Consider the following 21,186-nt stretch of genomic DNA (forward strand, 5'->3'; position numbering starts at 1 on the left):
ACGCCAGCAGAATAACTCTGTTACCACACGCAGCATCGAGCTGAAAGCAGGGGTTGTGTAGGAGGGCAGACTGAGTGGAAATTAATTGTGAGGTAGGGCAGAACGCAGAGATTTATGAGGGGAGAGTATTGGGAGGAGGTATGCAGGAGGTGGGAGGGAACCACTTCTTACCCCCTCATCCTCCGTCTCACCCAGGATCAGCTCTGACCAGCTCAGTAGACGGAGAGCAGCTCTGTAGTCTGACATCTGAGATCAGGGAGTTCACGTGCCAACTCAGGGAAAGTCCCTCCAGAGAAGAACACTTTGAGGATGTCTGATCTAATCTAATGAAGCCAGTATCAGATATGTTGTTAAATAATCTTGTTTAAAATTGATGATTGCAACATCACCATCAATGCAGTTCAGCTGTTTGTTTGTTTTGAACTGGAGCTATTCCACACACAGTATGTAAACATATTGAATGTTTTTGTTTCAAGTCTCTGATTGCAGTATCAAATCTCAGAAGTAAAGTGCAGTAAACTGCCTTCCTTCATATACTCTCCCCAGTTTAACAGTGTTTGAACTTTTCATCTATAGGTCTGCAAAGTTCCTTATTTTTAAGTTTGCACATAAAGCTCAAGTCAAGGGGAACAAATTGCCCTTTTTTGTTTAACATTGAAAGGCGAGGCAGCCACTTTTCTAAAGGTGTCACTCAGCAGGAGAGAGGCTTTTCAGCGGCACGACAAAAGGAGGAGCTGGAGGGAGGAGCTAGAGGAGGGGAGATTAGGAGGGCAGCCAGTAAGGAAGCAGACCCCCTCCACCCTCTGTCCCTCCCTCCACCCCCTCTCCTCCCTCCTTTCAAAAGGACCCTCCTCTTCAGGTCTTCCCCTTGCCTGGTGGGCTGTGTGGTGACTCTGCAGGCTGACTGAAGGAGAGAGGATCTGTACAGTTGGGCATGTCAAAGTTCATTTTGGGGGCCTGATATTGCTGGATGTGCTGCTAAGAGGGCAGGATGTCTAAGATTGGCTTCCAGCTGGGGGTTTCCCTCTTCTTGGTGTTGTGGGTCGGCCGCTCTCAGGCCTGGTTCTTCTCGTGGACCGACAGCACCACCGCCGCCCCGCCTGGTGACCGGGAAGGCTCGGGCAGCGCGAGCGCCAGTGGGGATCAGGACAACGTTGCGGGGGTTGGCGCAGAGATTATGGATGTCGCCACGGGGATTCGTAAGTTTGTACAGACGTGGGATAAGGACACGGAAGGCCGCAAGCTGACCACCGTGAGGCCCACTGCACCGCCCAGGAGAGCCAGCCAGAGTGGTCCTTCATCAAGACGAGGCAAACCTGGTAATGGCATGTCTTCACTAGAGGGGAAGGGGTTTGAGCCCATTCTCCTGGGATTTTCAGGGGAAGAGAATAGGTCTGGGTCTGGATCTGGGTCTGGATCTGGATCGGGGTCAGAGTCAGGATCTGGATCTGGTCAAGAATTATTGTCTGGGTCTTATTCAGGGTCTAATAAAGTTGTGTGGCAGAGCCAAGAAGCAACCGTTCTGCCTACTGACCTGTCAGGGTTAGTTGAGAGTAACAGCACTTCTGCAACTGACCAGCTAAAGCTGAACATCTTAGGAAGTTCATGGGATGGACTCAACACAACAGCTGAGGGTAATGTCACTAGTCAACCGCTAGACAGTCAGATTATTCAAAGCCTAAATGTCCCTCTTGAAACAACAGTCCTGTCAGGTTTGGTGGAGAGGAGCAGCAGGGTTCCAACAACAACAGATGTGCCCAAACTGCACCTTTTACAAGGTGTGTTGGGTGAACTCAACATGACAGAACATGCGAGCAGTTCCATCATAGATAGTGAGCTGGTCCAGAACCCTAACGTGTCTCTGGAGCCCCCCAGCAGCATCAGAAACACCAACATCAGCTTCAGTCAGAATGCTAACAATTTTAACTTGACGGAGTATTCTGTGGAATACATTGTCTCAGGTGATTCACTAACCCCTTCTCAAGGCTCTGTGGTGGCTAGCCAGGCCCTGGTCCAGGGCCCGGTACCTGAACCCCCTCGCTGCCTGCTCTTGGACAGCACCTTCCCCTTCTGCTTGTCCATGGGCTGGGACAGCTTCACTGTTCCCAACCACCTCAACCACAGCACCGTGGACGAGGTCCTGGCTGTCCTCCACGACTGGGCGTGGCTCTTGCACTCGTCCTGCCACCATAGCTTGGAGTGGTTCCTCTGCCTCCTCCTGGTGCCACGGTGTGGCCCCCGGGGCCTGGCCCCCGTGCTGCCGTGCCAGGGCTCCTGTGAGCTTCTGAGGGACAGCTGCTGGTCTCTCCTGGCCCGGGGACGCTTCCCGGTGGAGTGCCACTCCCTCCCCGAGGAGCAGGACAATGGCTATCAGTGCTTGTCAGTTAGTAACCAGAAAGGTAATCATTGGTTAGAATGGATCCCTCGATACGGAATCCATTTTGAACCAGACATCCAATATCTTCCCTCCCCACTCCTGCAGACCATCCCTCATTCCCTAACACTGTCTGTTTGTTGGCTCCCGATCCTTTGACCTTTACACTTGTCAGTGTTCAGTGGTCACTTTGGTTTTAAGTGCACGGTGAAAGTAGTAAAGGGGACTAATTGTCATATTTGTATTTGCTGACGTCTCTTCAGAGGACTGTGAGGAAATGCTTAACAAGCATGGCACAGATGCTTCATTAACAGCCTGAACCAGATGCATGCCAATGAATGTCTAGAGTCTCCTGGTTGCATGTGACTGAGCACTCTCTCTCTCACACACACACACACACACACACACACACAGGCACATATACACACACAGACACAGAAACAGACACACACAATTACATACACAAACTCACGCAGACACATACACACAAACACGTACGTGTACAAATACACACACACACAATGACACAGTGGATCAATAAATAATATAATCAAACTTGCACAACTGATTTGGTTTTCTGTAGATCTTATATGAAAAGTGATTTTTGTTTGTCAAGTTGCAGACTAAATAGACTTATTTTATGTAGAGGGCTGTTAGACTGTAGACGTCTGAACTGTTTTGAGTAACTTGAGATCCAAGCAATGCATGTTTCAGGTACTCATGGCTTGATGATTTGAATTAACTGAGTTAGACTAGTGTAATTAGCTAAAGCTTGCCCTTTGATCCTTTGATGAATCTATATGAAGTGTGTATGTATAGGACCTGTAAGTTGAATGGCTGCAAGTGCAGGCAGAGGAGGAAGCCACACCTGGACAAGAGCAGTAAATCCTGTACATTCTCTCCTGGCATGTGATCTACATCAACACGTGATTACATCTCTGCACATCTGTAGCAGGCAGTTTACTGCACACTGCATTTCTCTGTCAAGACCATGATAAGGAAAATCATATATTTTGAGAAATGAATGCATAGCATGGATATTTTGCATTGGAGAATGCACTTTGGTTTAGAAAATGATTGTGGACATTTTACATCATTAGCTTCAAGTAGACAAATTAAGCTGCCATGTTCCATCTCACGCATGATAATTGATTTGAGGCAGGTTGCGGTGTGATCTTTACTTGTATTCCTTATGTGTGGAGTTGTATTACTTGGACTAAAGTTTGCTTATTTTTAGTTTGCTGAGTGCTCTCTAACAAGATGGTCTATCATATAATAATAGATTTGATTGGTTTTCAAGAAGTATTACAGTCACCTTAGTGTTTTGAACAGACAAACAGTTGGTTAGTTTTGAGAGCTGTTAGAAGGTTGTAACTATGGAGAAACACTCGTGTCTTGTTTCAGCTGCAGGCTGCAGTCTCCTGCTGCTGCAGCCACTCTTGCTGCTGGATTCCATGTCTGTGGTGCTGGTTCCTTGTACCTCTTGAGCTGCTCCGAGGTGTGGGGGATCCAGTGAGATTCTCTGAGCTGTTTGAGGAATGTTGCCAAGTAAATGATAAGGGTTAGGGTTAATTTATAGGCCTGGGTCCTACAGAGTGTGTGAGGCATGTGTTCCTGGTAAAGCCTGTTGCCTTAAGGTGGAAGAGGACCCATGCTATCAATATATCATATTCAACCCTTCTCACCTCTCTCAACCTCTATGGAACCATTCATTCAAGACTTGTCAAAAGACAAAAGGTTTGTCACAGATTGATGGTTGAGTTCAGGTGTCAAACATAAATCTAAAAGATTGATATAGAAAGACATGCTCTCGTATCTGCTCATACCTTCTATGAGGCGTCTCAAAAAAAATGCCTGTAACCCCCCCCCCCCCCCCAAATGTTAATCTATTCATTTAAACTTTAAATAACCAATGTTCCTGGCCTCATGTTCCCTGTTAAAACAGCAACCGTATCCACCTTTTCCAGCCATTGAACTGTAGGTTCATCCATTAACTACTTCCCTGGTCATCAGGCTTTGGTTTTACTAGATGGAGTGAAGCTTGAACAGCCACGTTAATGTGTCCCATGACCCTGTGAGGACCTGCCCTAAAGCTAAACTGCTCTACTTCTTTGTTTGTATTATCTTAGTGACCTAATCTCGCCTATTTCCAACCCTCCATAATCGTACAACCTCCCTTGTCAACTGACCAAACTGGCAGTAGTGTATTGTTGTAGTTTTGTCATGGTTACTATATCAGTGTTGCTGCTGTCCACAGCTCCTCACAGCGTTGGTGGGACGAGGCACGACTGTACTCCTGTCAGTACAGCGCTCCTCTGGCCTCCCGTCTGTCTGACTCCCTCTGTAAGTTCATCATTCACTGGTGATGAACTGCCAAGGAAGAATCTTTCATCATCTCTCTTAAAAAATGCTGTCCTGGAATGTTCTGGGGGGGTTCTCTCTGGGGGCTGCTGTAAAGACCCTACACAGCGCAGCAGACTACAATGGGGCATTTCACACACATCTAGATGTGAATATATACGTGTGGGAGAGTTGATGCCCGTGGGAAGACTGCACAGATATTGGCCTGAATGAATCAGAGGCCTGTCGCATGCTATCCTCCTGACAATAGTAGAGCGCCCCACTGGCATGAAAGCAGATCGTTAACGTGCATTAGCTTGTTCAGTTATGTCTCTTCCATGGCAACTAGCCTTTTCCTTTGAAGGGCAAGCGGTCACAGATTTAAAGGGTCGGGGTCAATTGCATTTTAACAAGGTCAGATCCCAGATATGAATCAAAAAGAGTGGTGGGAAATTCCTGTTTGAAGCCAACAGACAACTACTCAAGCTATGTTATCGACTTCTTACTTTTTTCCCCCATAGATTAAAATGTATGTGGAGTAGTTTCAAGTGAACTGCTATGGTGGTCTGTTGGCAGCCAAAGGAAGCCATGCAGAAGTTAGCCCAGTCTAGCCATGCAGAAGTTAGCCCAGTCTAGCCATGCAGAAGTTAGCCCAGTCTAGCCATGCAGAAGTTAGCCCAGTCTAGCCATGCAGAAGTTAGCCCAGTCTAGCCATGCAGAAGTTAGCCCAGTCTAGCCATGCAGAAGTTAGCCCAGTCTAGCCATGCAGAAGTTAGCCCAGTCTAGCCATGCAGAAGTTAGCCCAGTCTAGCCATGCAGAAGTTAGCCCAGTCTAGCCATGCAGAAGTTAGCCCAGTCTAGCCATGCAGAAGTTAGCCCAGTCTAGCCATGCAGAAGTTAGCCAAGTTTACGCTCACAGAGGGTTTCAAATGTGAGCACAGTGTATCCTAAATTCTTCACTGCCAGAAACTCATTGCCCCTCTGGTTTCAGTTTTAATGGAAAGGCTTATGAGAGTACAGAAACATTCATTGTATAAATACAGAAAGGTTTCAAGGTGAGGTTCAGTCTGTTCCAGGTCCATTCCGAGTCAACACACTGCAGTTTCAGCTTCATATACTTGCAGAGACAACTAACTAAGAAATAACTGAGGAAGTGAGGAACAGCGTAAGTGCTGGAGGATTACAGGTATGGTACTTAAAGAGTATCACATTACCCTCTTAAGGGGAAACCACATCGCTGGAAGTGATCACATTTTCACCGATTGAACTTCCGCTCTTCAAAGAAGGCTTACATGGAGTCAAGTTTTTGTAGAAGGAGGTTTTCAGTATTTCCAGTAATATTCGTTTTTAAATGATTGGAAGTTGACCAAAGAACTTGTTTTGAATAGTGCATGTGTCTTCAAAGCTTACTTTTGAATTGGCCTATGACAAAGGAGTATTTGTGTTTGGTATCGGTGCTGAGTTTTGTTAGAAATATCCTGTTGGTCCTGTGAGCCCTCCTCCTCCTAGCTAGGGCTGATGTACCCTTCAGGGGCTTGTGACTGTCTTAAGCCCTGTTAATGTGATACAGGATTCACAGTGTTATGTGCAATGTGATTAAAATGAGTATTCAGTCAGGCCTGAATGCTTTAATTATCCAACATGCTGCACGACCTGTTGCCTGTCTACAACTGTAAGTCTTCCTTCCTGACATGGAGGTTTGGTAGGCTACACTGTCTGTCAGTCTCATTGTTTTTAATGCCGTTACCTCAGCGATAAAGAATTCCAGAGCTGGGTTTCTGTTAAGTCAATGTTGCTTTAAGTAAACTTGTGCAATGTTTTCAAAATAGGTTGTATCAGGTTTTGTGAGATTCTGAAGACTAATGACAAATCCAGGCTCACCTGTCTAGAGGCAGCCATTGGTGTGCTGAATGATAAGGCAGACAATAGCTGCTCGTTGGTTAGCAGCTTGCTTAGTTTTTAAATCAATGTAGAATGTTCATAACATAATGCCAAAAGACAAATCATAGGCTGGTCAATCATTACTTCCTTTTTATGGTTAACAGATTCTAATTATACGTGCACAGTGCACATTAATAACACAACAACATTGAGGTCACTGTACAGTGCTTTTATTGGTCGTTTCCCACATCTCTTAGTGTATGCTATTTGGTTCTGGGAACCTTTCCTCCAATGTCCAAAAAACATTGTTTACTACCAAACTTGATTAGATGTTTAATTGACCTGTGAAGCATTGAAGGATCACCCTGACAGCAGAGCGCCACCTCACGACAGACGACCTCTGTTCAGTGCTCAGTGTCCAGATTTGACCTTTGACCCCATAAGCACAAGTCTGGACCACAGACGAGAGGGTTAGAAAGTGAGAGGTGTTGTCAGAAGGGCCTGAGGGCTGTTGAGGCTGGTGTTGCAGCTGGGTCCAGATGGTTCTCCCCTGGTGAAACCTGGAAGGAAATCTGCCTCCAGACACGGTCCCAACCACTAATCCTCAACTGTCATTTCCCTTTCTCTCAACCCCACGCCCACCCCCACCCACCTCCAACCCCACCCTCACGCCCTCCCACTCACCCCTCCTCACCCCCACCCCCACACCCACCCACCCCTCCTCACTCTCACCTCTCACCCCCACCCTCAGAGTGAACTTTACAGGACATGTTATGGTGAATGCTGACTTATCAAGTGCAGCAACCATCTTATACAGCTGTATGTAGGTCAGAACACACTCTCAGAATGTATGTTTCATATCTGTATATGTTAAGGTGGTGGGAAAAATGTGTGGTATTTGGGGCTTGTGATCAGTAAATGGTCCTGACAAGATAAACTAGGACCATAAAGCCTGCAAGCCTCTCTTTCAGAGGCAGGTTTTTTCTTGGTCTAAATGACTAGTTAAGCTGTTATTGGTTGACAAAAGGTTTTTGGAGAAGCTGAATGGAGATTGTAGTTAAAATGCTAATGTTGAACTCCTTGAAGACTGTGTTTTTGATCAGTTGGACTGAATGACTCCTCTGGCCTTTCTAGAACACTATCTGGGTGTATTCATACGTAGAGCAAAAAAAAGGATTCCTTTAATGGGTAGTTGGCCGGTCGAAACCTTTCAACCGTATTTTGAAAAAATGGTAATTGCTGGAAAAGCAATTACGAAAAAAAGTTTTCCTTTTTAACCCTGTTGCTAGCACTGTTTTATTGTTGACTGAAGGACACTGAAAGACATTGAAATAAACCTGCTGTACACTCGTCCATATCCAAGAGCCTTTCAGTACTCCCACAAAGGGGTTTAACAAACTGATACTGCCATATTGTCATTTTTTATATGTCGGGTTACAATTACATTACATTTAGTCGTTTAGCAGACGCTCTTATCCAGAGCGACTTACAGTAAGTACAGGGACATTCCCCCCGAGGCAAGTAGGGTGAAGTGCCTTGCCCAAGGACACAATGTCATTTGGCACAGCAGGGAATGATCCGGCAACCTTCTGATTACGAGCCCGACTCCTTCACCGCTCAGCCATACGACTCCCATTAGGGTTAGTTCACCTAATATAGTTGGCATCTGCTAAATACACTATATTGGTAATATCACAGTGTGCACATCTGGTGAGGGAAGTGAGTTGTGTCTGTTATGAGGGCTTGTGTAGGAATGCGTCAAACACACTCGGAGACAACAGGTCATTCCAGATGGCACCAGGGCCCAGCATGTGCTGCGCTGCAGGCAGAACAGGACATTAGATGACCACATCTTCAAGACGAGAGAGAATCATGTAAGATAAAGTGGTGAAGGAGGCTGAATGTTCCAGAAGGAATGCTGTGATCTCTGGAAGAACCATGCTCTGTTTTTCAAATGTGTCCTGCATTCCTACTTATTACTGTCCCTTAACTTTAATCTGCCGGGAAATCAGTTCTCCTCAGCTGTCCTCTGTCAACTCCTCTCTATGGTTGTGTGAGAACGGGCAACATGCTAGCAGGAGTTGTTTAGTAAGGGGTTGTGTCTCGAAAGTGTCCAATGCAGTCTGCCAACTTTGAAACAAGTTGCCTACTTTTCTGTGTAGTCTTAAGTCATGGTGAGGAAGTGGAGTATTGCACACTTTGGTTGGAGACTGTGTGACTAAGGCTGGGTCAAATTCCTTAGTCCAACGTTCAGGCAATCGTCATCAATATAATCTTTTCCTGAACTTTGTATGCTGGCGTGCCCTTGTGAACTCGCCCTTAGTTATGCTAGCAGAGATTGAGTGGTTTGCGAGGACTTGTGCAGATCCACTACTAGTCCCTCCAGGCTGTTCTTCCATTACAGCCAACATCTGCCGGGCATGGGGCTGGGACATGGGACATGGGGCAGGGGCAGACAATTTATTGTGTGCTGTCAACAAGGCAATGGTCAAGGACCCACACCTCCCCAAGGTGGCTAGAAGTGGGCCTCCACAGAATGTGGAGCCATGTCTGGGTTTACTAAACTGTTCATTAATGTTTAACATTCTTGATCTATTCACAACATTGGAAGACACACCAAGTGTGGGTTTATCTGTGTTTTTACATGACATTTTAAGCTTATTTGTGGTATACATTTAGCCATTGACTGCTTGAATGGCAACATTAAGTATGACCCCCAAAAATGGTTTAATAATATTCATTGCAGATCTGTCAAACCTCTGTGAACATGTTTACAGCCTTTTAGAGGCTGCACAGACCTCAAAGTTGATCCGAATACCTCATGTTTTTCCTTTCAACGGGCTAGGACTAATGATCCACAGTGCTTATTGTGAAAACTCCTTTTGCTTTGAACGTGGTGAACATAACATGATGCAGTACAGTTCAAGACATTAGTCATCAGGTGGGACTCCTTCAAAGGGTTGTGAAGTATCCTGCTTCGATGGCTAAACAGCAATTTCAGTGATCAAAAACACTGAGCAGTTGACTTCCTTTTTTGCATATGATTTGGTCCTTTCAACTAAATCACACTTTTTTGTAACAGTTTTTTATCAATTCAAAAATCCAAAAGTGTCCTATACTTCAAAAGAAACTGCTTTACCAAAACCTCTCTGAAAAATGGCACAGAATGATGCATGGTTCTCCTCACCGTGATAGAGTTCTGAGGGGAAACTTGGGTTTTTTTGTTTTCTGCCCCCTAAATGTCTTCTATTCACTGCGCCTCTGAAGTTACCCTGGTGACCAGTGCCTGAGGGCAGATATTTAACCCAACAGGTCCTCTAATGGGATACTTGGCTGATGCCACAAAATCTTGAGGATTTTCAGCATTTGTTTTGTGACATAGTAAGTCAGAACATTTTTTATACAAGTCTTTGTCAAATGTTTTTCAGACGTTGTTTATTTATTAATGTAAACTGCTATGTTATATGGTAAGATATCGACAACATTGAAGTCAATAAAGAGGGTAGGATGTTGAACTAGGTTCAATAACAATAAAGTGTGTTGCTATGGTGCAACTATGTTGCCTGTCTCTAGTCAGGAAACACAGGGAATCTGCAAGTGCACAGGTAAAAAAAAAAAAGGCTAGTATAGAATTCCCCATATCCCCTAGTTACTAAGAGCTTGACTCCCTACAATGTAACTTTTCTGAAGCAAGATTTAATAGAAACATGTATTCACAAGGGTTTTTTGGGCTAAAGGCCTTGCAGTGTGTCTGTGAGATCCATCTTGTCATATTTTTCCCATGAGAGCCTTTTGTTTCTGCCCTTTTTGGCAATGTAAAAGTGAGTTTTAATAAACAAGCACGTTATTTTAGGGTCTTCTGTAACAGAAATTGGTCTGTTTTGAATTTGATAGTCTCGCTATCGGAAGAGGATCCCAAGGTATTTTATAAAATGTTTTCATTGAAATATTTCTTTTGGGGTCATGTTGGAATGTACAGTATTTGCATTGTGAAGCAATGCATTAGCAGTGTTTTTTGCTGGGAATCAAGAGTGGTTTACTGAAATAATCTTGACATTACATTTATATTTAGTCATTTAGCAGACACTCTTATCCAGAGTGACTGACAGTAAGTACAGGGACATTCTCCCAGAGGCACGTAGGGTGAAATGCCTTGCCCAAGGACGCAATGTCATTTGGCACGGCCGGGAATTGAACCAACAACCTTTTGATTAATAGCCCGACTCCCTAAACGCTCAACCATCTGACCCCCCTTTACTGTTGGTGGGAAGGCCAAAGAATCACATTTTCCAGTGTATGCAGTACATTAAACTTGCCCCATTTTAAGCCCTCCGCCCTCAAACACACATCACAAAACAACCCAGTATGATGACAGTCTTTCCCTCCCCCCTCACACACCCCAACTCACCAGAAGACCACCCTCCTACAACACTAATAAAGCTCTTGCTAACACATCCTGCCATGCAGCCCACCCCCATCCTGTGTTCCACAGTTACTGTGACCTCACTTCCTGTCTCTCCTCCCCTCCAGACGAGAGCGGAGTGTCTCTGCTGCAGTTGATTGGTGACCCTCCCCCGGAGGAGATCTCCCGGGTCGAAGGGCCGGACAGGAGCCCTGCCTACGTCTTCGGCCCGGATGCCAACACTGGCCAGCTGGCTCGCGCCCACCTGCCCAGCCCTTTCTACAGGGACTTCTCCCTGCTGTTCCTCCTGAAGCCCACCTCCTCCAAAGGAGGTATCATCTTCTCCATCACCGACGCCTCCCAGGCCATCATGTACGTGGGCGTTAAGCTGTCGGCCGTGCAGGGCGGCAAGCAGAACGTGGTGCTCTACTACACCGAGCCTGACTCCACTGAGTCGTACGTTGCGGCCACCTTCGCCGTGCCCTCGCTGAGGGACACCTGGACGCGTTTCTCCATCAGCGTGCGCGACGACAAGGTCGTCTTCTACCTGAACTGCGACTCGGACCCCCAGGTGGTGCGGTTCGAAAGGTCGCCTGACGAGATGGAGCTGGAGGCCGGGGCGGGGGTGTTCGTGGGCCAGGCTGGGGGGGCTGACCCGGACAAGTTTCTGGTATGTACGGCCGGCTCTCTGGTCTTGTGGTAGAGATGGAAGGTTGGTGGAGTGATTGAACCAAGTACTCTAAACTGAGTTCAGTGTTGCTTATCTGAAGTCCTGGGAAAGAACAGCATGGGTGTCAGGGGTAAGTGGAATCGGAAACAAGTCGGAAAAGGAAGGAAAGTTTTTTTCAGTCGGAATAGGAAGGAAAGTTTTTTTCAGTCTCTAAAAAGGTTAAATCTGTCGTCTCAGCCAAAACCAGGCATGTGAAACGGTTTCCTGCCTGGGTGAACCCCTGGATGATTTCATCTGCCAAATTGGCCTGCTTTAAATTCAAACATAAAATGTCTCACCCCTTGTGAGGTTGACAGAAGCTAATTGCCTCGCCTCACAGTCGGGTGCAGTCCACTCTGCTGACCCCAGCAGCTGACCCTGTGACCTCTGACCCCAGAGACCCACCTCTGAGGCAGACAGGTGCACTAGAGCCCTATATTTAAACCAACATGAGATAATAGTATTTACGACACTACTTTTGTCTAGAAGGAAACTATTTTAGGTCATTTACACACAGTCTGGTGTGCAGAGATGTTGCAGGGAGTAGAGTGAAAATGGGTCATCAAGATGAAAATCTCTCTCTGTTGTAATGTTTTGATGGCCTTTGATGGCAATCTCTGTAGGAGCCAGCTAAGATGGGATGTTAACATACATCTCAGCAAGTCTTTGCCTGAGGTCAGACATTTAGTTCTGAAGAGTTTCTTTCTCTGTGGGAGGGTCACTCCACACTCATCACTTAACCACCTCTTGGTTGGCCCTCCTCTAAAATGATCTTGTGAATTTCATTATTTAAATCAAATCAGAGTTGATGAATAACATTTGCAACTAAACATACATTTTTCAAGTTTATAAAAAATAGACATTCCATTCTTGAATTTAATTAGTCTTTTTTATGTCTGGGAGTAATACAGAATAAAATATACTTGAGGACAGTTATGTGTCTTCTTATATTTTTGTCCAGTAATGCTTTTAAAATGGCATATAAATTGTGCATACATTAGTTAATAGTTTTCGCTGTAAATATATACAGATTCAAGAATTACTACTGTAAGTGATGGTATGTAAACCAATTCAAATAATTCACTGACGATTCTAAATGTGGATTCCATAGAACAGTACAGTATGTAGAACACACTGTAACACTTTCTAATTCATGAATAGGGACTTCCCAGATGCATAAATACAAGCTATGCAAAAGCCACTTTGTAGAACTCCTGAAATCTTTGCGTTTAACCTTGTTACAGCGGCCCAGAATGATGTCCTCATGAACTTGCTTTAAAAGCTATTTTGGGACATATAATCATGTGATCAAATCAGAGACATGGAGCCCTGATCAGGTTACACTGCGAGTGTGATTACCCAGATGGTTGTGCTCTTTGATGGACATGCATACAACATCGATGTGGGTTTTTTGGGGACATGAATTGATAGGAATGAACTGTGAAGGAGATGGTGACAGACTGAGATCCTAATAGTCTCAGAGTACAGTAACAGTCCTGGGATGGTCTGGAAGCAGGGACTGCCACAGTCAACTCTGAGATAATGACGTAAGTTTGAAAGGGAGTGTGAGATCAGTTAGATCTGGGATCATCTGTGTTCAGGTGAGATGATCAGTGCATGGGAGGAAGGCTTATTCAGGTGTAGAGGAGACGGTAGGTTACTGTACTTCGCCATGGTGATGTGTCGACAGCCTGTCACCATGCCCACCAGCCTGTCACCATGCCCACAAACATGTAGAGGTTGGCTTTACTAGATCTGTGTGTGTGTGTGTTCTCTCAGGGGGTGATCGGGGAGCTGCGGGTTGTGGGAGACCCCCAGGTGGCTGAGAGACACTGCGACGAGGACGGGGATGACTCTGACGGGGTGAGTGAACTCTGACCCCCGGGGTCACCCATTTGCCCACTCATCCACTGACACAGGTGTAACGTCACAGCCTGCTGGCTCTTCAGCTTGCAGAGCAGGAACAAAGTGCTGCAGGGAAGAGCTTGAACCAAACCAGGCTGTTTCTGAGCGAGTTCTGCTAGGATGGGTCATTACAAAGTAAAGAGAAGTCATGAAGTCACCCTTGCATACAGAACTTGTGGATTTTATGAGAAGACTTCCAGCGTCAGACATGTAGATCATCAAAGTCAAAGCCATAGTGAAGTTCCCAGCTCTTGTTAAGATGCAAGAAACATCAGTCAACAAGATTTCAAACTACGGCATCTAAATTTGGTCTTTTATGTATGTCTTTTATGTCCTTATTAGAACAGTTATTCAAATTGGCATCCGTTTACACAACCTGTACAATACACAGCAGAACAGAGATGTGTTGGTGTGTGTGTGACACAGCAGAACAGAGATGTGTTGGTGTGTGTGTGTGATGTGTTTTCTACTCCATTTTGAGTAATAGGTTTTGCATAAACCAGATGATAAATGTTCTGGTGTCTTTTCACTGCAATTGTTGCTGTCTGTAGCCAGCTCACCTGGTTTGCAGTGTGACAATATTGAAGTGTCCTTCTGTGTCTCCTGACAGGCTTCAGGAGATGGTGGAAGTGGGGACATTGAGACGAAGCCAGCATCGGTATGGACATCGGCTGCAAAGTTCTTCTTCTACATTTTATAAGATACGTTTTCAATGTACAGGACAAGGCTCAGGATCAATGTCCTCTATGGACAACTCTGGAATTTCCAAACATTGTTCTGTGCGACCGGATGCACCATAAGTGAATAACATTTCCTCCTCAACCCACACATCCCTGGGTTACATTACAACCTGCAGAGTTCAGAGGGAACATCCAACCTGGATGTTTCAGGCAACCTAAATCTGGTGCTTGGTTGACTGACTGATTCTTTTTTTTTTATTGATTAGATGTTAAAACATCTGTTGACATAGACACTGTAGAGTTGACGGCTGAATATTTGTGTGCCTTCCTGTCCAGTCTCTAATTACTCTACTAAATTCTCTCACTATCCTTCATCATCACAGCCTGGAAGAGGATATGTCTGGAATGGAGCTGAATGGAGTTGGGTGAACGAGGACACGGTACGTTCTCCTGTGTGTCACAGTGCACACACACACCCGCACACAACACCTTTACGTTTAGAAAGGTCAACATTTTCTCTTTCTTGCACTCATTGACTCTTTTTGTGCATACACAGACACACACACACACACACAGAGTGTAGTCTGAAATGAAGCGCTACCTGTGACCCAGAAGCCCAATGTGAGCATGCCCAGGCTTGCCAGAGGAAAAACCAGAAAACCAGATGGAAGCTCTGGGCCATGGATTCACAAAGCATGGATTCACATTACACTCCCAGGACTGTTTGGGTTTCTTGACTGTTTTCTCGATCAGTATTAACATTTGAGACTGGAGATGATGATTCTTGGTGGGGGGAGCTGTAGAGGGGAAACATGGCAGGGGAAGGTGCCGGAAGCAAGGCTCTCCTCTCTGCCCTCTCACTTTGAGGATTATCGGAATATTGACTGACTTTAAAGTCTTTCATGCCAGGGGTTTTCCATCCCCACATTAAGTGTTGATTAGTATGTAACACGCTTGTAAAATGTTTCCAAACAGCTGGCAGCTCACTTCCTGCAGCACAGGCGTGTCAGGTGTTAGGCGGGATTAGGCGGCTCTGCCCTGTCACTGCGCTCACAACGTCTCGCTCCCTCACAAGCTTGGACAAGTACTGACTGAGACCAGGAGAGGGTTGTCTCAGGGACCAGAACTTTCCATTGTGTCAAAGTGGAATTGATCTTGATTGATGGTTGCAGTGAGTAATCACTGGGTAGCCTGTTTAGTCTGAGGTTCCATCAATCTCCCTGCTGAAGAGATGGGCTTGTTGCTACACCACATGGTAGCAGATTTAATTTACCACATTTATTAGAATGTGTTATGATGAGGTGATTTAAATTGTTCTGGGGAAAGCTGTTGGTTAGATCCATACTGTTCAAAAGCACATGCAACATCCTGTTTGATTGGAAACAGCACCATACCAAACCCATTTTCATGATTGTTCAGTAACATCGAGATCATGCTGCTGTAGGTGAAGTGAAAAATCCACTCTGCAGAGCACAGGGGGAGATCTAATATGTGTAGACTTCCCTCCATTTAAGATGCTCTTTGTGACAGTAAAGTCAGTAGACTTTGTATTTCATGTCATGAGGTACATTCATCACGTACCTCACCGGATAGTGACCTTACAATTTGCCAGATGTTCATTCAGTAAAATCACAACTTTGTATGCTGTGTGCAAAATGGGGTGCAACATGTTTTCATTTTACAAAGCATTTACAAGTTATGAAGTGTCCATCTCTGTAAATTGCTAAGAAAGCCTCCTTCTAAAATCCATCATCCCCTCCCCTCCCAACCCCCTGGGAGCTCTTAAGGTCCTCCGTTTTCCCCAGCCATAACGGACGTGAGTGGGAGTGCATGAGGGGTCTGGTAGACCCATCAGCTCATTAAGCACTAGTCAGATTCCTCACATACTGTAGTCAGTCCCAGGACCAACAGGGGGGAGAATGTTTGACCACAGAGGCAACAAGTAAATGATTCCAACAGTGATAAACTTCTCCCTCCTCCCGCCCCCCTAGTAGGCAGTACAAGGTCTTATATTCAAGACAATGTCGTTTGTAGAGAAGGAGAGGTTAGGGTTTCATGGTGTCTCTCTCTCTCTCTCTCTCGCCCCAGGGCTGGCAGTCTAACAGCCTCCTGCAGGGTAGCCTGTCCTGCTCTGGTGATGGCAGATGTTTGGCAGGACATCCTTATCTTTACACACACACACACTCACATGGTCAGATGCAGACTGGGCGTGCACAGACACGTACACACACGTACACACACACTGCCTCCACTTTGCCTTGACCCCTAGAGTGGGACCTCTAAACAGAGCACATTCCTCCAGCCATACGTGTCCCTCCTGATCTGAGAGCCCTGCTGGGCAGCAGGGGCCCTGAGAGCCTCACACTGCCTCCTCTCAGACTGCCTCTTCTCAGACTGCCTCTTCTCAGACTGCCTCCCCTCAGACTGCCTCCTCTCAGACTGCCTCCCCTCAGACTGCCTCCTCTCTGGTGAGGTCTGCGTTAACTGGGGAAGTTGGAGATTCAAGGAGTGAGAAGGGGAGGAAGGTTGAAGGATACTCGTACCGCTAACTGTTGTCACTTGAAATCTGAGGACGTATGCCCCCACCCTTTCAGGAGTTTGACACCTGTTATCTGCTGGTTCAGCGGTGCGTATCTGGAGGGGGGGTTGTGACCCCCTCTTCTCTGTGCTAAATACAGGTTCTCCTATACAGTTGGAAACATACTGCTGTGGCATTTATACAATGGAACAGTAAAGGAACTAGCATGTGTAGTGTTGAAGGTTTGGTTGTTGTTTTTTTATGCAGTCTAATGCATTAAAAAATTGCATGTCCCATTCGTATTAGCCAATCATTATTTTGGGTCTTAAAAAAACTGTCAGTTTCCCTCACAGGGATACATGTACTCCTGCTGTGCTTCTGACTGACAGCAGACGACTACTCTGGATCCCCACCTCAGCTGGACTGTTTTCTAAAACACACACACCTGCCTCTGCTATCACAGCTCCAGTCCCACACAGCAGACAAAGACACTGTGTGTGTGCTAGGTCATGGGTGTTCATTTGTTTATGCCAGACTCATCTTTATTTAGGCCAGCCAACCATTACCAGATTTACAGCTCATAAAACAGTACTGTTTAAATGGAAGCATAGGTCCCTTCAAATACAGGGGCATTCTATGCTTGTGTTCTGTTCTAAAATATGGTGTCTACAAGAAAGAAATATGTAAAGTAGCAGTATATAGATGTCTGTATACGCACACATATTCAGTCATACTGAAGTACAGGGCAGTGTACTCATTCCTGGTTCGTCCACTACCCTGTGAATTCCAAATAGAAAAATTACTTTTGCTTTTTTTTTTTAACAACTAACTTATTAAGTGTGCTTTAGTACCTGATGTGCAAGCTTGGGGTTCCATGTTTTGACAGACCACACCTCCATCTTCCCGACCAATCCAGCAGCCACCTGTGACCAAGAAACAAGAGGGTCCCACAAAGACAGAGACAGGTGAACCCCTCCACCTCAGACAAACACCTGCCTCTGCCTCCACCTCAGACAAACACCTGCCTCTGCCTCCACCTCAGATAGACACCTGCCTCTGCCTCCACCTCAGTCAGACACCTGCCTCCTCCACCTGTACCTGATGCAATAGTTCCAACAACAGAATTCGACACAGTGGTCAAATGGTGGATATCTGATTGGAAAGTAGGATTTGTTAAGAGTTATTGTTTTCAAGCCTTGGTTTTGAAAGTAGCTGTACTGTGAGAAAGTGTAGTAAAGTGTCTCCACCTGGTGGATGGAATATGACTACAGCTGTGATCCTCAAATGATTTTGTTTGATGTCACTGGTTTGGAGCACACTGAATTGACATCAGCATGGAATACATGCAACATTTAACTTTGAATGGGTTATACAGATGTCAACTGAAAAAGCATAATGTTTTATGTTGATCATTACAATGTTACTGCACATGTAAAACAGATTTCATTCATGAATAGCACACACTTCACCCTCTGTGCCTACTGTAGTGCAGTCTTGATGTAATGGCATTACGCTTATTTAAATTATAATTCAACAAAAATCATTGTCCCAATACATGGCATTGCAGACAGGACCAGATTTCCGGGTCCTCGGGGCTGCTTGTTGAGGTTAACGGGGCATGCCAGACATGCGTGGTCATGGGTGTATGCAAAGCGTATGGGCAATTCTGTTGGATCTGTCTGCATGGTGAAGAGTATGATCACACATCAGGAGGTCCAGGTCAAACCTGGATGCAAAAGGAGAGATCTGGGTGGGAGAGCATAATGGCGTAAGATTGTGCATCCATCCACGAGGTTAACCTCTAAACCTAGTCAGAGCCCTATAAATGACAGTGGGGGACAGTCCAAAGCCCTCTCAAACAAATGAAAAAGTCATTTCCTCCTCCGCCTGGCTGCAGGGGATGCATGTGGGCCAGGATAAGGGATGCAGCCGTTCATCATTTTTCAAAACATCTTTTCACGAAGAGTAATAACTTTGTTCATCCATTGTGTTCCAGGTGCTGGATGGGCGAAGGGGGAGAAGGGGGACCAAGGAGAGAAGGGAGACCGGGGTCAGCTGGGGCCCAAGGGAGACTCAGGGTCTGGCTCAAGTGCTCGAGGGGGCACAAGCGTAGAGAAGGTGAGGTATTTTGGAAAGACTGTTTTTGGTCAAATTGTCAATAGGGACCCACTAGAACACATTCTCAAGCTATAGAGTACAGGTTTCCTGCTCTGGATAGTGTTATCATGAGAGGCTCAGAACACAGCCTGTGGGAGGGTTATTGATGGTTTCTGTCATGACAGCTGTTATTTACAGTATATCACGGGCTGACATGAGCCTGCTCTTGTTTCAGGGTGAACCTGGAGAAAAAGGGATGAAGGTATGTTTGCTCCTCTATTCAATCACACTTCACTCTAGTGCATTAGCAGCGGTGCATTAGCAGCGGTGCATTAGCAGCGGTGCATTAGCAGCGGTGCATTAGCAGCGGTGCATTAGCAGCGGTGCATTAGCAGCGGTGCATTAGCAGCGGTAATAAAAACTGTAATAAAAGTAAAGTGTTTTCTTTCTTTATTTGGAAAACAACTGATCCTTGCAGTCGGGTTCTGTTACCTCCTGATGGACCCCTGTGTTTTCATCCTCAGGGTAAAGCCGGCTTCGGCTACTCTGGACCAAAGGGGGACCCTGGTCCTGCCGGGCCCCCAGGCCCCCCCGGGCCCCCGGGGCCCACCACAGAGCTGGTGGAGAGGGAGGACGGCTCCAGGGTGAGGACTGTGGGGGGTGGCCAAGGACCGGCGGGACCCCCTGGCCGCCCCGGCCCCGCTGGGCCTGCAGGAGCGGACGGGGAGCCTGTGAGTAGATCATGTGATGTCCTCACCCCTCTGTCATCATGTGATGTCCTCACCCCTCTGTCATCATGTGATGTCCTCACCCCTCTGTCATCATGTGATGTCCTCACCCCTCTGTCATCATGTGATGTCCTCACCCCTCTGTCATCATGTGATGTCCTCACCCCTCTGTCATCATGTGATGTCCTCACCCCTCTGTCATCATGTGATGTCCTCACCCCTCTGTCATCATGTGATGTCCTCACCCCTCTGTCATCATGTGATGTCCTCACCCCTCTGTCATCATGTGATGTCCTCACCCCTCTGTCATCATGTGATGTCCTCACCCCTCTGTCATCATGTGATGTCCTCACCCCTCTGTCATCATGTGATGTCCTCACCCCTCTGTCATCATGTGATGTCCTCACCCCTCTGTCATCATGTGATGTCCTCACCCCTCTGTCATCATGTGATGTCCTCACCCCTCTGTCATCATGTGATGTTGACATTGCAGATCAACTGGATAGTAGCACATGGTTTTACCCATGTTCCTACTCTTCAATTTAAAATAGCTATGAAGTTTGTTTGCAAAGATTAGATCTTGTCAGCTTTTCCTCACTGTCACTCTGTTTGCAGGGTGATCCTGGAGAGGATGGGAATGCAGTAAGTTCCTGTCAAGAGACAGATTCAACATGAAAGCATTTATATTTGGTATATTTGGCAGTGACCTAAGTGATAGTGTTGTGTGTGTGTGTGGATGGTTAGTTCTGAAATGTCTGCCTGCTTTACCCAGGGTGCAGTTGGGCCGCCAGGGTTCCCAGGAACCCCAGGAAGCACAGGAGCCAAAGGAGACAAGGTACAACATCACAACACGTTTAATGGAGATGGGAGACGGACAAGACCCTACAAACACAGATCACAACCCTTGGCCTCAAAAGAGATCTGAAAGGACTTGATTATTGCAGATTTAAGCCTAGGTAGATCTAACCAGTGGTGGTCCCATCTACCCCCTGATTGGTCAGGTTTCTACCATCTAACCAATCCAAGAGCACCACAGATCCGCTACTTTTTCACAGAAGGCTTTAAATACGCCCATAGAACTGCTCCTGAACCAACCTGAGCCATCATGGTGTGTGTGTGTGTGTGTAAGTGGATCTTTCTTGCGTCTGTTCCGCAGGGCGAGCGAGGAGAGGGGCAGCCAGGCCTGAGGGGGCCCCCAGGACCTCCCGGCCCCCCCTCTGTGTCCAGACACGACCGGCCCGTGAGTTTACATCCCGCCATGTTGTTTTATCAATATTTTGTCAATCTACAAACAACTTTGGAAGTGTCATTGGACTTGGTGACAGTAGTGAAGTTGGTTTGGAGGAGTAAAAGGTCAGTCTTGAAGTTGTGACTGCAAAGCTTGATCCTTGGTACCCAAATGTGAGTATGCATCTTAGTGGTGATTATGATGTCTCTTGAAATGAAAATGTTCTACTTTTTCAGACATTTGTGGATATGGAAGGATCTGGCTTCCCTGACTTGGAATCTATTCGGGTGGGTCAACTTTCTTTTAGCGTTATCCCCCCGCCTC

At 46.1% G+C, this 21,186-nt stretch overlaps 1 protein-coding gene across 2 annotated transcripts in view; it reads left to right on the top strand.

The window, feature by feature from the left end:
* The first annotated feature begins 886 nt into the window (after positions 1–886).
* col18a1a (collagen type XVIII alpha 1 chain a) overlaps positions 887–21,186 on the top strand; it is a 32,576-nt gene continuing 12,276 nt past the window's right edge. Inside the window, exons 1-13 of one of the 2 annotated variants that reach the window (XM_084689103.1) lie at positions 887–1,319; positions 11,126–11,667; positions 13,486–13,569; positions 14,222–14,269; positions 14,675–14,731; positions 17,696–17,774; positions 18,806–18,927; positions 19,142–19,168; positions 19,431–19,637; positions 20,250–20,276; positions 20,407–20,469; positions 20,791–20,874; positions 21,099–21,149. In XM_084689103.1, the coding sequence (XP_084545229.1) occupies positions 992–1,319; positions 11,126–11,667; positions 13,486–13,569; positions 14,222–14,269; positions 14,675–14,731; positions 17,696–17,774; positions 18,806–18,927; positions 19,142–19,168; positions 19,431–19,637; positions 20,250–20,276; positions 20,407–20,469; positions 20,791–20,874; positions 21,099–21,149 (1,719 nt within the window). In that variant the 5' untranslated portion in view covers positions 887–991. Of the gene's footprint in view, positions 1,320–1,798; positions 2,400–11,125; positions 11,668–13,485; positions 13,570–14,221; positions 14,270–14,674; positions 14,732–17,695; positions 17,775–18,805; positions 18,928–19,141; positions 19,169–19,430; positions 19,638–20,249; positions 20,277–20,406; positions 20,470–20,790; positions 20,875–21,098; positions 21,150–21,186 lie in introns of those variants that run through there. The other variant, XM_084689102.1, reaches the window with a different exon arrangement.

Source organism: Hypomesus nipponensis, chromosome 23 (genome assembly GCF_054491055.1).
Source record: "Hypomesus nipponensis isolate SF chromosome 23, ASM5449105v1, whole genome shotgun sequence".
Taxonomy (NCBI): Eukaryota; Metazoa; Chordata; class Actinopteri; order Osmeriformes; family Osmeridae; genus Hypomesus; species Hypomesus nipponensis.